The sequence below is a fragment of the Melanostigma gelatinosum genome (genome assembly GCF_949748355.1).
Source record: "Melanostigma gelatinosum genome assembly, chromosome: 1".
Taxonomy (NCBI): Eukaryota; Metazoa; Chordata; class Actinopteri; order Perciformes; family Zoarcidae; genus Melanostigma; species Melanostigma gelatinosum.
In genome coordinates, this window is record NC_136634.1 from 16,738,736 (window position 1) to 16,756,222 (window position 17,487).

At 46.3% G+C, this 17,487-nt stretch overlaps 2 protein-coding genes across 2 annotated transcripts in view; both read right to left on the reverse strand.

The window, feature by feature from the left end:
• Nucleotides 1-7,724, reverse strand: part of abtb2b (ankyrin repeat and BTB (POZ) domain containing 2b) — a 42,757-nt gene extending 35,033 nt beyond the window's left edge. The window contains exon 1 of the mRNA XM_079280326.1: nt 6,323-7,724. Within this exon, the coding sequence (XP_079136452.1) occupies nt 6,323-7,217 (895 nt within the window). The 5' untranslated portion in view covers nt 7,218-7,724. The remainder of the gene's footprint in view (nt 1-6,322) is intronic.
• Nucleotides 7,725-10,147: 2,423 nt separating this feature from the next.
• The window catches only part of b4galnt4a (beta-1,4-N-acetyl-galactosaminyl transferase 4a), a 117,688-nt gene continuing 110,348 nt past the window's right edge, over nt 10,148-17,487 (reverse strand). The window contains exons 13-20 of the mRNA XM_079278291.1: nt 17,184-17,257; nt 15,569-17,081; nt 14,710-15,095; nt 14,454-14,607; nt 14,266-14,338; nt 13,454-13,607; nt 13,165-13,291; nt 10,148-12,440 (exon numbers count right to left, since the gene is read on the reverse strand). Coding sequence (XP_079134417.1) covers nt 12,326-12,440; nt 13,165-13,291; nt 13,454-13,607; nt 14,266-14,338; nt 14,454-14,607; nt 14,710-15,095; nt 15,569-17,081; nt 17,184-17,257 — 2,596 coding nt within the window. The 3' untranslated portion in view covers nt 10,148-12,325. The remainder of the gene's footprint in view (nt 12,441-13,164; nt 13,292-13,453; nt 13,608-14,265; nt 14,339-14,453; nt 14,608-14,709; nt 15,096-15,568; nt 17,082-17,183; nt 17,258-17,487) is intronic.

Here is a 17,487-nt window from a genome sequence, read left to right on the forward strand (position 1 = left end):
GTTTACGTTTAAAGGGCGTTTTGGCTCTAAAACTGTGAGGCACTCAACAGTAAAGAAGCAGGATTGAAAGTCTTGAACAGAGTGTCTTTGTCCACTGAAAAATGTTTGCTTACTCCACCCTCTGCACACTCACAACCTTCGTAGTAATGCAAGTCAGAAGGAAGAGGCTCTTCTTCTCTTTGTCCGCTTCCAACGTAGTGTGAGTGTTTGCGTATGTGTGTGTTAGGTATCAGTGTGCAGAGGTGTTTTCCTACCCGTGGAGCGTTTTGCTTCCGTTTTTGTCTTGCATGTCACCTTTAGTGACAGTAAGATAAATAATCAAAATGCCTGAAGGTCTACTTGTGTGTACACTAGTGTGTGTGTGTGTGTGATGGATATCCGAGTGTGAAAAGATGACCAGAGGAGGAGAGAGTCATGTGTGCAATAGTGTGTCCACAGACCAGGTGTGTTGGCTTTTCCAGTGCGATATACGTGAGCTTTGCCATTCAGGCTCCACACACGGCTGCTCTGACTCCGCTGGACAAAGAGTTCACTGACAGAGTCACAAAATGCTCCCTCTCTCGGCCCGGTTACAAAAACAACAGTTTAAACATGAAAGTAAAAAAAAAAAAAAGGAAAAGAAAAACATCGCTTTCCTTGCTTGGCTGAAGAACATCCAAAAGAAGTAGTGTCCTTTTTATTTTCAGTGCCGGCAGATGGAAGTACACACAAACATGCGCACACCATGGCCAACCTGGCTATAGAGATCGCAATCAGAGAGGATGTGTGGGATTGCAGCTTCATCTCTCCATCAAACGCTCCCTCTCTCTCCATGGCTCCGTCCAGCACAGTCGGTGTGCCTCCGACAGATTTCACCGGAGAACACAGCGAGGGGTTATTATCTCCAATCCCTGGTCAGACAAATCTGTTTCCACTTAAACTACACACTCCCTGCTCTCTCTGCTCACTTCCTCCTCCAGTCTGCCCATCTGATCTGCTCGTGTGTAATTAAATATTACAACCAAATCACCCACAAAATGGTTCTGTATCGACTGGCTGCAATTTTGTATGAGCGCACAGGCAGAGAGGCTGATGCGTGTCAGCTAATGCCTATTAGCAATTATAGGAATGTGATGGTTGGCATTGATTTTTCAAGGCAGAGGAGCAGGAAAACTGATGATTTGTGGTTTGACAGACATTCAGACACTTTACTCTTTGTGAGCTCTGTACACAAAAAAAAGCAAGGCGGAACAGATCTGCATGGCCACAGAAACAACCAAATGATACAACTGAAATGTAGTACTGTGTGTCTTTTTCTTTGCAATCGGGCTGTGCTCGACCAAAAGAAGGCTCTTTTGGCTCAGAGGTTTCTAGAAGCCATTCAGCATGAAAGACATTTAATACCAGATACTAATACTAAAGAAATCTTAGTGACGAATTAGTTGACTAACAGGGTGAAGCCCTACTTTGCTGAAACACTTAATGAAACCATTTCTGCTCTAAATAACTGAGTGAGAGGCTGGTGTGGCTGTAAGATGGATAGTCTTTTAGTAGCAATGACAGATTTCTTACAGACTGCCTGCTCTTGGTTTATGTCTATGGGTACAATAACTACTATAACATAGTAGCTTACATGGCCTTTTCTGCATTTCTAGTCATAATTACTGTATATTTTGTATTGAGCAAATAGAATTTGTCTCGTCAAATACATTTTCACATGAATTTTCTTCATGTAATTCATTGGGTGTATTTAAACAACTAGCTTTTTTTTTTATTACTTTCACTTCAGCAAATTTATATCTGCCTCAGGACATTTTAGCAGACAACATTTACACAGGTCTTTGGTGGTATTTGATGTAAAGGTCAGACAGACCGGAGCTTCCCAAGCAGCATATCGGTCAGTGGGAGAAAAGAAAAATGAGCTGCAGGAGCTAAATGTTACGTGAAGAAAAGCCTCAATGTTTCTCAAACCTTTTGCCCTGATCCTCACCTCCTCACTCTGTCTCAGCACTTAGGTTAGACAGCATTTTCTCCTGCACCTCAACATCAGTCTCACACACATTAAAGCCTGTGCAGTCACAAGCAAAGTTGGCTCTTCAGCCGAATTTTCATATTTCAGTTTGATAATGACTGAGCCAGACTCCCAACACAGGTGCATGTGGCAGTGCTGTCTCTAAGCCAGACTTCACACTGAGATGATGGGATGCACACAGCGGTTCCTTTCAACAAAACCATTGCACGCGTCCAGGCAATGCGCTACGCTGCCTGGTCCAAGAGTCCCGCCATCTTTCCAGCCAGTGCTCCTGCTTCCCTCATTCCATACTCCTGCTGCAACCCCAAACCAACGTGCAGGACAGATTCCCTGCAGAACCATATAGCCAGGACTCTGTGGTACCGCATGTGACACACTGGCTGCACATTTTTCCAATTCAAACAAGCCAAAGAGCCTCAACACCAATCTGAACTCTCCTGCTCTGTCTGGATAGACTCAAGCGCTACTCTCCAAGGATGTGATTAGAAAGAATAAATCAGGACGCAAAGGCACAGACGTTTGCAAGTTTGCGGCCACTGTTTGTGTCCATTTTTCTGTCATCCTCGTCTTTCTTCGCTTCCTCCCTATCAGTGCTTTACTGTGTAAACAGTGTTGAGAAGCATGACTCATGCTGCTGTAATGTAAAAGGAGGAGCGTGGCTTGAGATCAAAATAATGACTGAAGTTTCAAGGAAGAAAGAAAGAGGAGCGAGTAAAGACAGGCTACACCCAGGGGAGTGAGCCTTCCGTGTTATTTGACTTTTATTTTTGTTAATTTTACAAACTAAATGACTCGTGTCAAAGGATGTGGAATCAATGTAATTGTTGGTTTTGTAATAGCTTGACAAATCTTTTGCGGTGTCATATCTGCAAAAAGCATTACTCACGGTTCTCCAAGAATAGTCAAAACCCACACAACTACATTCAAGCACCCGCCGATGAGCACATTGAAACACATGTGCACACCAGCACTCTAATGGCTCACTGTTTTTACAGCTGGGACCAGACAAGGAGCCTGCGCAAACACCGACATGGACCATCAGTGTGCGTGTGTGTAGCCGCCTGAGGTGGTACCCGCACAAAAAAACACTCTCTCACACACACACACACACAGAAACAGAAATTGTAGTGATTTGTGACGGATTAACCCTTATTACACTAAAGCGATATTACTTATGGGTTTAACTCTATACACGCTCTGACCTTCTAATGGCGCTCACATGGTTAACCCAAATTCATCCGTACAGTGATTCAGGCCAAACACGGGCTGGAAGTTAATGCCTGCACATTTTGCAGCCTGCCTATCGGATGAACATAAGTCTATCTCACCATAATATTAATGCCGTGATATGTTTTCCAAAACTCTATTAGATCCGGTTCCAGATTTGTGGAGCAAGGAGTGTATTTTCAGAGTGCTGGTTTCCCCATCTGTGTGACCACAGTGCTGGGCTGCTCTCCCTGCATCTTTCTGCCCACTGTTCCCACGCCTCTTTCTGGGCTAAATACATATTTAGGGAAATACTGAGCAGCAAATCATGTGTCCTGCTCCCTCAGTGCAGCCCCCTTTTTTTTTTTTTTTACTACTTTTATAGAGCTGGAGCAGAGACGCTGAACTCTGCTTTATTTTTAGTGCTGGACCAAATCAAAGTTCATTCATCCAGGTACATTTTGCCGAGCATGAATGCTCTCTCTCACATCCGATTCATACAGTAGTACAGATTCAAGCCACAAGCACTTTCCAACCACAATCTTCCACAACGCTGTGGGGAGTTAGCACTGTTGATAAAGGTCAAGTCACTAGTTTTGCTTACCTAAATATATTCGATTACTGCATAAACAGCTAATTTGGGAAACAAAAACAGACAAACACTCAAATGAGAACATTGCAAAGTGTCACAAAAACTTAAAACTGATCCGTCACATGCGTCCCAGTCATAAAGACCAATCACTTCAGAGCCACTTTCACTGTCCATTAGTAGAGCTACTACTCTGCACTTTGAAAATGCCCCACAGCACTATCAATACAATGTTTACCAGGAAGCTTGTGCTATTTCGTTGTGAGGAGAAATGAATGACAAATGGATTTGTCTGTATAAGCGGCACTGTGTAGTGGGTTCAAGCAGAGATGTGGAGCCATTTGAACCCATGCAAACTAAAGGGTTTTCATGGTATGTGTGTGTGTGTGTGTGTACACGGGAATGTGCTTGTGCAAGTGTGTGCATGAGTAATGAATAAGATCCTGGCACATCACAACCGGGTTCCTCTAATGCACTCCCTGTGGACCAGAAGAAATAAACAGATAAAGATCAAGTGGACGTGAACGCAATAGCAAAGTAAAAAAGAGAGAGCGAGAGAGAGAGAGGCAAAAGCGAGAGTGAGCAAGAGAGGGCATGAGGAGGGGAGGGAGGGAGTTTTCAGAACTGTTATTGGAGCCAAAGAAGTCATTTCGACTTAAAGAGTTCCAGATGTGGGCCAGCCCTTGAGAAAGAGAAAGAGAGAAATCAAGAAGGAGGATTTATCAGACTGTATCCTTCCACATGATCAGTAGTCTACCCTCCCGTCCCGAGACCATCTGGTTTGAGAGTGGAATAAGCGGATCTTTACTTTTGTTTACACTGATGGTTGTGGTGGCTGGAGGGGGGGGGGGGGGGGGGGGGCCGCGGAAAGTAAGGTTTAGGGTGTGGGGTGTCAGGTGGTAGGGTGGTAAGGGGGTATGGGTATGTGGCTTGCACAGCCCGCTCTTGGGCCTATAAAAAGCTAGGGTGGTCAGAATAAGGGTCTGTTGTTATTACACACACACACTCTCTCTCTCTCTCACACTCTCACACACACACACACAAACAGGTCTTTCAAAACCAATGACTGAACTCACCAAAATAGGACCCAACCAAAAGACATCCGGTGAAATACTGGAACAAAAGCTGCTCTTTCACTTATTTTGCAATGGAATAGCTCTAACTCAAGTATATGGCCATATAATGGGCAAGTCCAACGCACTGCCCTCTATTGTTTTTAACACTTGCAGGCTTAAATGGAGTGCACATTGGGAAGAAACGAGTGGACGCTGCACATAATATGAAATGTAAGGGATCAGTGAATGCGTGTGTGCATGCAGGTTACTTTGTTTTAGATGCTGATCTGATCTCAGACCTTAAGGAAGTTGCCATTAACCCCTTCTTCACATACATGCCAATGCTTGCACAGAAAGGTGCTCCTGCATGATAACGTCTTAACTTTTATCAACAGTGAGCCTGCGGCCGTGTCATAAAAGCTAGCTTTATCTCTCTCTCTCTGTTATGTATATGTGTATGGACATGGATGTGTATGCCCAGCTTCCCCAGCATTTGTTTTCACTCCCTCTGTGTTGGGCTAAGCTGCACGATCACACAACAAAAGGCCATTGTGCTGTAGTGAAGAGCTCTGCTTCGGGGAGCTGGTAGTGGGCCACAAACAAAGGCTGGTTACAATGTCCCAACACAAGCTCATGAATCAACTCAACGCTGGGCTGCCAAAAGCAGCCACGGAAAGAGCGCTATGAGTCTACTGGGGTTCGACAAAGAGGGGAGGTAGAGAGAGTTTGATGGAAGAGGGATGTGAGGGTGGATGAAACAACTGGACAGGGAGCAGGATAGGATGCACAGCTGGAGCTGGAAGAGAGAGGAGGGAGAGACGGAAGATATGTGGAGATGGTGGTGGGTGAATGGGATTTGTCCAACGGGAGGAGAGCGGGGATGAGGAAATGGAAGAAGGGGAGGATTTGAAAGGAGTGCAGCCAACACAGCAGGAGGATGAGAGGTGAAGTCCGCCTCAACAGAGAGCTGTGTCAACATACAAGCCCCACATTGCAACCTTGGAACAAGAGTGACTTGTGAGGACTCAATCTTGTAACTGGTCAATTGAAGTTGTCAAAAATGTAAAGTTGGCTGTTCAACAAAAAAAACAAAAACAGCTGTTCATTTCTCCTGGTAGGACCCTGGTCAGCAACAAAATACCTTCTTTGTTTGTATCTGATGCCTCTGTTCAGTGTTTTCCTATTCTGACAGGTCAAATTAGCAACGAGTCCGTCAAACGCTCACGCACAAAGAGCTGCTATTGTATCCAGCAGCAGGCCACATTTCACCTTTTCCACACTGTGAGGGAGTGGAAAGTGGTGACCGGGACAGAAAAAAAAATGTTTGGGGTGTGTTTTGACATCCATCACCACACAGCAAAACATACACTGAATGCTGCCATTTCAATCAATTAACCCATAGAACAACTGAACATTATGTTGGTTTAAGTGCACTGAAAGAAAAAATATATATATATTTACCATTGGCGTTCTTCCCACAGATCAGGTGCTCATAGTGCTGCAGGACTCCCCACAGTTCCGCGTCATTGTTCACCACCCCCTCGAGGGCCTCTGCGCTCACTGGGGCGCCCCATGACCCTAAATCCGGCCCTGAATGACCCCTCTCGGCCACCAGCACCCTGGCTCCTATCTCCTCCACCAGGGCTTCCGTGCATGCGGTCAGGCATATAGCGGCGTACTCGTGGATGCGCACGGAGATGCGCGTGTCCACCATCCAGCGGAAGAAGCGTCCCACGGAGAAGGAGAGGCCGCAGCGGGCGGACTTGCCCTTCCTCAGCAGCTCCCCGGCGCTCATGCTGTACATGGAGATGGCCTTGACCGTAGCGGAGACGCAGTGGTCAGCCAGGGCCCAGCTGAGCACCAGCCGCATGGCACTCTGCACCTCGAAGCGCGTGCAGCGGCAGTGCATGACGCTGAGCCGCTGAGCCTCTCTGGAGATGCGGATGAGAGCCCTGCGGAGGAGAGCGGACAGCCGCCTCACGGCCTCCGGAGAGAACACAGGTGGAGGCGGCCCCCCTTTAGCGCTCCCACTCCCGGCCACTTTGCGAAGGATCTTGGCCACGTCCTCTTCCATCCAGGGGAACTCTTCCAACTCGGGTAACCGGGGACACTTGGAGAAGATGTCCTCCGGGTCTTCTGGGAGGACAGTGTTGACCGTGTCCCAGCTGTTGTTCCTGCTGTTCATGGAGCCGGAGTAGTACCACCAGTTGCCCCGGTGAGGGGCCGTCATGAAGGCCTGGGAGTTGGACTTGGAGGAGGACAGGCTGAGGGATTTGCAGGAGTCCCCCGCTCCATAGCCGGAGTCCAGCGTCAGGTCCTCCAGGGTTTTCATGTGGACGTTGCTCAAACCGGCCATTATTGTGAAACTCTTTCTGCAGCGAGTGTTTGGAGGAGCGGAAAACCTTGTCAGCGGTTTACCTGAAGTCAAGAAGCAGCAGTCGAAACTCCCCGCGGAGCAGGACGAACTGGTTACGCAGCGGCACACTTGCCAGACATGCTGCTAAAGAGTTCAGTGCAGGGCAGCGAAACTGATAAAATCCTCCGAGCAAACGTGTTGTTAAAAAAAAAAACACCCAATATTGTCATTAACAAACGAGACTGCCGAGGAAATTAAAGTCGCACCCGTCTCACCTTTCCCCGGACAGCGCAGTGATTTAAACTTTCCTCCGGGATCCACAGTCTGTTAAAACACCATGAAGTGCCTCCTCGCGCTCTGAATACAGCCAGACCCGAGCTCGTGCGTTACAACATGTCACCCTTTAGCCGCTCAACAGACATACAAGCTGTTTCGTTTCTGTAGATATCCGTGAAAAAGTCCTGAGACTACTTCATCGCTCTCCCGTTCCGGGGTGCTCGGTCAGGAACAGCCTGTCGGAGACGCTCGGTTGCAGATGTGCGTGAGGAGGGACCGTTGATGAATGACAACACGGAAGCAGCTCGAGCACCAATCAGGAGAGGGCCGACTTTTGCGGGCAGCCAATCAGGACCCGATCCAAATGTTTCCTGAAGCTGGGACAACAAGTAAACTTTGTTTTGCGTCAGACGAGCGTCAAACAAATTCCTCTTATCATGCGTGACCCAGATATGTCTGCAGGCTATTTGCTTTCTTGCTCGAGTAACATACTTATTTTATACACATTCACACAAATCCTCGTAATAGCTTCAACTGTTTTACACGTGTGTTCACAGTCTTTATTATCATTTTACAATTATAATTTTAATTATACTACAAGTAAATATAGTAATGTATAATATAATGAACAGCTTTGATTTATCCATGACAGATTAAACCCTTGGCCAGGTGTTCCCCATCAGTTGTTATGTGGCTGGGTCTGTGGAAATTCTTCTGGTTAGTTACCTGGAACTAAACACCCAAGCACGCCAAGCAGACTTGAGTTATCTCCTCGTGTTGGCTCTCGGGGACTTGCTGCCTGCACATGAGCGAATCCCTCACCTGCAGTCTGAAACAGAAATCTAATCTGTAAAGCCCGTGGTAATAACATAAGAGGTGGCGTAGTGTTTACTTTGGGCTTAGGGTTTCACTGAAAATGCACTGAAAAAGCTTATTTGGGATTGTAAAGAAGACGGATGTGTTGTAATATCTTAAATAAGTACTGTACATGTTATTTAGTTGTTTTATTCAACAAATAAAATGTGTTGTGGCTCATGATTTGTACCCAATCCACTACTTTGTGCTCATTCAGTACCAATTTAGCAGAGGTAATGACGAAAAAGTGTCAGGATCGCTTTTAAAAACAAACTTTGAGCAAATCCTCTTACGGAACTTCAGTTTTTGGAGAGTCGCGCGGCCCTGTTTGTTGTTTCTGGTGAGGTGCTGTAACATGCTTGTAGTAAAATCAAGCAAACATGTTGAAGAGGGCTGTGACTACCTGCTTCTCATCACTCCACACTCGCATAGACAGGCAGGGTGTGCCTCCACTGGGACAGAGTCCAACATTATTACATAATCGGTTTAGGGCCCAACACTCAACCTGCATGCATGCGAGACTGCAACACATTGTGAAAGTGGCTGTAATGAATGTTTGCTTGCAGATATACAGACCTGGATGTTAGAAGACATAATGTATGCAGTTAAAGTGGAAAAAGTGACTCTCAAACACACACACACATCATAATCTTATGAATCACTCAGTCAGAAGGAGTAGGGAGTCAACCTTTCAGTCTATTAGTCAAAAACCTTTCTAAATGAGATCAGAAGACACACAGGGCGTATAGAGATCATAGGAGGTCAGCACTTGCCTCATCCAGACCTCATGTAGCTGTAGTGTGGATAGCGTTCACCTCATGATCTCTCTGTGTGTGTGCATGCTCGGGGGCAGAGGCCACCCCCCCAGAGCAAAGTGGCAAACAGTAAACAACTCAAAACAAAAACTCTGCAAATAATTGAATGTGATCTTGAAAACATTAGAGCTCTGCTGGAGTTCCAAATATTGAGCTCCGTGTTTGCTTTTCTCTCTGCGTTGGTCATAAAACACAATGTGATATTACATCAATATAACTTCAAATGCGTAAATGATGTCAGCCTCAGAGGGTTACAGAGGGTTTTTGACATGGTTTCATATTTACTTTGCATTTGTAGCTGGTAATAAAAGTAATCAATTTAAAACATCTCTTAATCGAGCAGTGTATACGTTTTTATGATTTGTAAAAAGCTGAAGTAATTGTTTTGACAGGTCAATCAGGGTTTTGAGCCACATTTGCTTCTTTTAAGCTGTATCGTGAATTGTATTGATTTGTTAAAACCTATTGAACACTTTTCGGGAACAAAACAAAGCCCCATCATGTCACCTAACTGGAATGATCAAAATGAGCTTCTCATATTTGGTTAAGAATGGTTGAATTGTTTGCATAAAGCAAATGATCAGAGACAGTGTTTGCGAGTGTGTAGGAAGGGGATTTTGCACACTAGCAATGTTCATCTCGTCCGTCTACTCGGCCATATTGAGTCTTTTCTCCGACACTGAATCAACCCAGCCCCTGCTCAAAATATGTATATCCGTTAGTCATTTTCATGTGTTTGAAGCCGTGCAAACAATGCAAGTCTGCAGGTATGCATGTATGGGTGGAGCACCACCATGTGGTCAGATAAGGAATAGAGTTGTTGTAGCTGATTATGTTTCACAAATGTCTTACAAAAGTAACACACAACAAAGAAAAAAAAGAAAAAACATCTGAAAAATGACCTGGACGTAAGCATAAAATTTTATTTGCAAAAAAAACCCCAACAAATTAAAATAAAAGTACAATACATTCTTAAAACCTTTTCTCTACAAAACAATTTCACAGAAATTACCTTGGAATGTATATTCCTATTTTTAATTTTTATGTTTCTTATATATGTATATATATATATACACATATATACATATATATTATATTTAATGCGATTCTTTTGTTCTTTAAATAGTCCCATGTCAGTGTTAAATGACGTACAGTAGACCCTCTTCCTGTAGAGGCAAAGAAAGGGTCTTGGAGGGCATTTTGACAATCATATAGTCAACAACCGATCATTAATTGTCTTCCACATGCGTGTCCAGCCTTGAGCCCTCAAGCCACTCTCCATCAATATAAGTACCATGTTGCATAAACAGAGGCATTAGGAGCCCGGCCTCCAGCCCAAAAAGGAAGGGAAGCAGGTGGGATCCTGCTGGACTGCAGCTGCCAATGAGTCTCCATCACCCCTCCTGATTTCACTCAGTAGTCATTAGTAGCATCTCTGTGTTTCTCACCAACAGGGCAACTGGCTTGCAAAGACCACTCCTTCCTGCTTCTAAGCCTCAAACACTCCGACGACGTCTCCGTAATCCACTGAAGAGAACCATGTTTCCTTATTTCACAGTTCATCTGAATTTACAATGACATTACAGCCTGCTGATAAATAACCGTATATTTCTCGTCTGTCCCTGCTCTCTTCTGTCGTTAAAGTAGTTTAAAAACTGCCTGCAGCCAAACCCTGATAAAGGCACACATTTGTGAAACACGCCTTGCCACGTTGTGTCCAACACATGAAGTGGTCTCCATTCTGTTGGTGCTTTACACAAGCTTAAAAGAAGAGGGTCGATATTTCTCGATAGCTAAGCAGCCATTGTCTCGGTGGTATTTTTAATATGAGAGACAGAGTTTAATCCCTCAAATCCAATATTTAAAATGCAACTTTCAGCTCAGAAAATGCTTCATACAACGTGACAACGTTGTATGAAGCATTGTGTGCTTCGTGACAACGAAGTGTGACAACGTGAAATCAAATGTCAGAAAGCTGCTGCTGTCCTCTGCTTCCCTCCTATTACAGTTGTATGTTCCAGTTGACAATGAGGTCAGAGATGTGGAGGGAATGGAGGATACCGTCAGTAGAGTTCAAATGTGTAAACTGTTCACAAATTCAGTGTTTTAGAACAGAAAATAGCACCACAAACGTTAGTGCATCCATACTCAGAACAAATACAAAAAACTAACAGCAGAACCAACTTCAGTTAATGAAAATAAATGAAATAAGTCATAACCGACAGCTAGCATTATTACGGGTGTAGTACGTAAAACTCAAATACACAAATTTGCATGACACGCAATGCGTTGCAGATAAAAGAGACACAGAGGGGGAGAGAGGGACAGAAAGAGATAGAAAGATGCCAAATCCGTCATTACCTGTTGGAAAAGGGCTTTTCTGATTCACAACCTTTCTTTGTTCCATCATATCAGGTATCAGGAGAACATCAGCACCTCGGTCATAACTATATCCAACAGGTAGAAGCTGATGTATTTATAAACTATTTTACCAAAGACAAAGTTCCTCTACGACTCGATCTACGCCACCATGTCTGAATCGATCTGAATAACATGTTGACACACATTCTAATGGGCTCTCACGCGAGAGCGTGTTTGAAAAAAAGATCTTAGGTTGTCTTCACGTCTCCTTGTTAGAAAAAAGCTGCTTTCTGTCATCATAAGCACACACAAGCGGCAACACACTCACATACACCTATATATATATATATATACACACACCCACGCACACACACACACACACACACACACACACACACACACACACACACACACACACACACACACACACACACACACACACGCACAAACAGCTGCTTTCCAGTCTGTCTGAAAAAATTGCACCAAAAAATAGACAGAGAGAAGGACGACAAAAATACCTCTCTTCTCTCTGTACAGTAGTTCAGTCAGTGAGGCAAAGTGATGACTCAGGTCTATCTGCGTAAACGGCTCGCTTGTAAAGTTCAGATTTCGACTCTGGTTCCTCGTACACACGAGTATACAGGAGGGGCTGATGTAGAAGCAGAGGCATCCCTGAAACAAGCCCGTTTCAAATAAAGGCAGAGTTCAGGCAGTGAGCGATCTCCCACGGGTCTCTCTCTCTCTCTCACACACACAGTGGATTTGCAGGTAGATTCAGAATCCTCAGACCAGAAGGGGGCGCTATCCCTTTGGAGTTTTCTTGTTCTGGGCGTTCCACATGCCTCGTTTGGAGTGGTAGTAGTGAAAGAAGTTCCTCAAACGCAGTCTCTCTACCTCCAAACCGTTCTGCAGTACCCTGGAGGGGGCGGGAGGGAGGAACAGCGGGTTAAAACTGGGTTCTGTTCAAAGTCCTGGAGAAAATATTGAGTTAACAGCCTTAGCAACGGTTCCTGAGGCCTGTAGTCTGATAAAACTCATTTGTTCTTCTTTTATTAAAGTGTCAATTTCCCCAACTTACATCTGGGTGGTATCGAAACATGCAGATCGTTTTAGTTTTAATTGCTGAATTATCCATCTGGCTGCTTCTATACCCAAAATTCAGCTCATAATTCCAACACGTTTTGAAAGCAGCAGCCTTTCTTGATGTAAGTGAAAGAAGACATTTCCACACAGTGAATATTTAAAGACCTTGCCGGCCAAAGCATTCAACACTGAGAGCTTGCAATATTCATTGTGCAGACTATCTCCGTTCCTCCTGCACTTGTATGTGCACACAATCCACCTTCATTGCTTTAGAAGAGGACATTTACCGTACACACCTGCGGTACAACAGAGACAACCCAACAGATAAATATAAATATTGTATCCTAACAGTAATGACTTATAATATACAGGAGGTGGCAACAATCGTATACGCTTCTGTACAACGTGATGCAACCTGGTACAACACAACTACCATTAAAAAGCATATAATGACGAAACAATTTAACTACAACTTCAAATATTAATATCGATGTAACTCCGCAGCCCTCTAACAGTGTTCATTGCAGGGCTACTGCGTTGGCTTGTTGCTGGGTTACCTGTCCAGCAGCTCCCAGTCCTCTCCCCCCCAGCGGTCTTTGAATTCCTCTGTGTTCATCCCTCCAATCTTATCAAAATCAGACTTATAGATTCCAAACAGGCCGAAGCCGTTCACCTCCCAGTAACCTGTGGAAAGAACAAAAAGTAAGTTAAAAGGAAACACTGGTCCCATTGCCCGCCATTGCAGTACAAGTATGTATTGTAGTACTATGTTGATACGCGAGTGTGATTATTCCTGTATGTGCGTGCGTGTAACGCTGCGTGCGTGTGTGTTTTGTTGTGCGTTACCATCGGGCTCCCGTGGCGAACTGCCGCAGCCGAGTCTCATGACAATTGGAGCAAAAGCAAGGCGGCCCTCCACACAGTGCTTCCTGATGCTTTCCAAGATGTTGAAAGGGAAGTGGATGTGCAGATCACACAGGAACACAATGCTGTGACTATCCTGCAAGGGGAACCACAAACAAACAAACACACACATTCATCTAAATCATCTCTAGATCGTATGTTGAAGAAGAAAAAGCGAGAGTGAATGAGTCTGTGTATGTTGTTCACATTCGAATAACGTGGGGTTTTAGGATTAAAGGAAGTGGAGGAGTCTGGGCTCAGCATCAGTGGCTTGTCTTCACTTCCAGAGCCTGCAGGTCATTCAGACATGAGTGACAGCCCTGTCATCCCGCCGCGACAGCCCCGACACTCAACTGACGGATCAACGTCTGTCCATCCTTCCTGCCGCTCCACACCCCTGGGTGGGTGCGAGTGTGTGACAGAGAGACAGCCAGAAAGCGGCGTAAGGGCACATGCACACAAATAACCTGTGAAAGGGAATGGATGCGACAGCGATGGCATACACATGACAGAGGAAATGCAGCTAACTGTCTAAGCCATTCCCTGTCAGCCACAGCTGGGCTCTGTGGGAGAGGCTCGGCGGTAAGGGGCGAGATCCACAGCCCAGGACAGACTGGCCAGGCGGTTATGCATTCATTATGCACGAGTGTTCTTTCTGTCCGTCCATCAGAAAAGGTCATGCGGTCAGTGTGAGTGGCTCACCTTCAGTGAGTGTCTTTTTCCTGTTGTCTCGCCTCTGTGTGTGTTTCTCTCACCTCAATAGTGTCCACTCCGATCTGCAGTCCCGCTGAGCGCTCGAAGTTCCCTTCTCTCCTTATATACTCATATCTGCCAAAACAAAAACATACACACACATTTTGGAAATATTCTAAAATGGTTCAAAATGCACTTAAAGTCTTGATACACAGGGCTGATTGTGTTATATACACACACACACGCACACCTTGGTACACTGCTCTCTCTTAGTGCCTCCTCCACGTCCATGTCTTCACTCTCAAAGTCGACAATTATGATGTTGAAATTGTCATCCTTTGTCTGGAGATGAAGATTCTCCATGTCAGAGATAAACTGCTGTACCCAGCGAGCCTGGTTTTTCACTGAAGGACAGTAAGAACACAGGGGAAAGTAGAGGGATCAAAGAAAAATATTTATTTATTGTACTTTCAATACTGTTGATTCAGTTTTGAAAGTTAACTTACCTGGCACCACAAAGTGCACCATGGCATCTTTCCTCCACTGCAGCATGACCGGCTGGCAGAGCAGAGGCTTAGCATAGGCGGTGCTCCAGGGGGTCGCTCCGGGCCGGACGGGGGACCTGGTTGAGGGAGGGGGAGGTGGAGGCGGGGTGTCGAGGCTGGACGGGGCCGCTGACGGGGCCGAGGCCGGCGCCGAGGCCGGAGCGAAGTCAGTGTTCTCTAGACTTTCCTCGCCCTGCCTGCTGCGATGGAGCAGAAGGTAAATGTATTCTGACAGACGGACGACGCTGCGGCCTCTCTCCATCAGCTCCAGCTCCACGAGGTAACGGTTCCCCCTCGCCGAGTCGCGCCGCTTCTCAACGTTGACAATTCGCAGCAGGGTGTAGATCCTGCGGCAAAGACAGAAAAAAAAAAAAGACATCGAAAGTGATATGAAAGAAAGAGAGCGGACGCAAATGCAGAACACAAATTTCTTATTTTATTCTCCCAACTGGATTAATTATTTGTTGACTGTAGGCAGACCACCTAAAAAAAGTAGCTACATATGTTCTGTAGAGAGTGAAGTCAGCATGGTGTGATTTGGGAAGAAAATGAAAACAGCAGCGAAGCTACTTTTCTCAAATGACATCAATGTTTGTAAGCACCGCTGAAGAAAATGGTAATCGGCACATAGAGGACTGCCAACATGAAGTCAAAGCACCGGGGCATGACCAATATGTTCCCAGTGAAGTGACTTCTTGCTTCAGATAATGCTGAGCATAAGGAATATGGGGATAAGGATATTTGAACTTAGAAGGTTGCAGGGAAACATAAGCAGCCTTTCAGTCTCACATTGTTCCCGTTGCCTCCCCTTTATCCTCACCCTCCATTGCGTTCGTTGAGTTTCTCCATGTACTGCGCCAGCACGTCCACCACCTCGCTCTCTGCCAGCTGGAGGTTGCCAGACACGTTGCAGCGCAGGTCATTCCAGTCAGAGCGCAGCAGCTCAAAGTCCATCGGATTGACCGAGAAGGTCCTCTGCCAGTTGATGCTCTCCTCTGCCCAGCCCGGCCGAGCCTCGACCTCCTCGTAGCTGTAGTCCGACATCTCGCCCTCCTCCGGTTCTGGCTCGGGGTCAGGATTAGAGCGGCTTGTGTCCTGGCCGAGTTCTGGCGGGTTGGGGTCCGGGTCTGGCTTCTGATGGGTCTCTGTGATCTCGGAGGTCCTGAGGTAAGAGGTGACCCGTGCTTGGCCTTGGAGTGTGTTTTCTGTGGCGTTTAACCTTTGCTGGGTAACTGGAGGGGGATCTCGCTGATGGGACAGAGGGGTTAGCGGGTCACCTTTGCTGGGTACATCAGCAGTGGCGGTAGTCTTTAAATCCCGCTGCTCCCCTTTCCTCTTGCTTTTCTCCGGTTGTTTTGCCCCTGCTGCCCTGCTGGCAGACTTGTGTGCTCTTTCGTTCCGCGCGTTGATGCTTCCGTTGTGGGGAAATGTCTTACCCTCTTTTGTGGGGGGGTTGGGCCAGAGCTTAGGGGCACTAACAAGACTTCTACTTCTTGTCATGCCTCCTCCTTTGGCACCCAGGTTTACCAGCCTTGTGGTCTTCCCAGTTTGGTACAGAAAGACCCCCGGGAACACCTCTCTAGGGTGGCGAGATGCCCTCTCCTCCCTCCTCTCGCGACGCTGCTCCCTCTCCCTGTCCTTCTCCCGCTCCTTGGCAGGTCGAGGCCTGGTGATGTAGATCTTGTTCTCGTCCTTCTTCTCCTTCTTGTTTCCAGCGAGCTTGTGGTTGTCATCGTGGAGGTTGTTACTGTGGGCGGAGTTGCTGAGGATCTGCTTGGCTCGGCTGGCAAGGGCCGAGAGGGAGGACTTCTGGGGGAAAAGGAGTGAAGACTTGCTCAGTTTCGGCAGTGTTTCAGCCCCTTTCTCTCCTCCCCCGCCACCTGTTCCTCCTCCTTTCCTGCCAGGGCTCAACTCTGCAGGACCGGTGCGGATCCAAGTCAGGGAGCGACCGCGGACTACGCCGTCCGTGCCAGGCTCAAGCACCCTGGTATGGAGCTCTTCGGGTCCCTTCCTGGCGTCCTGTCTCATGCTTGTGTGATCTCGTCCCCAGTCTCTATCCAGATCCCTTCCGATCTGTACATCTCTGTGAGGAAAATGTCTCCTTTCTCTTCGGTGTATGATACTGTTGACAGCTCCCTCCTCCTCTTCATTAGGGTCCGCCTCCTCTTCTCCCCCCTCTCTGCCAGCTGGTGTCGGCGCAGGCTTTGAGCGCTGATGGGAGGGGTAGGAGGTGTGGCTGGTCTGGCTGGGATGAGAGGGCTTCTTGGGTGACTGCGTGCCAACGATCTCTTCCTCGTCCTCCACGTCTACCACCTCCTCTTCATCTAAGAAATCTGGAGACAATAACACAAAGTTACAAAGACATCGTGTGTATAGTACATGTGTGTGTATATACAGTATGTGTGTAAGTGTGCGTTTGTTCATTATTAGTTTACCATCTGGGTTAGGGAAGAAGAACGGTCTGTCATCTTCCTCCTCATCCATCTTCATATATTTGTAGAAACCAAACCTGGCAGACACAAGAGGAGGCAGCGCACACCCATAAACACACACATTGACACACACATTAACACACACGTTGACACACAACCCCGCGCATTAAAAGAAGGTTGACGTCTCAATGTGCCTTGCAGCATCATAAACTTAATCTGCTGGTGAGAGGTCGAATGAATCACCGCCATAAAATTCACAGACACTCGAGCAGTTATTCTGCATAATCAGTGTACTCGCTCATATATA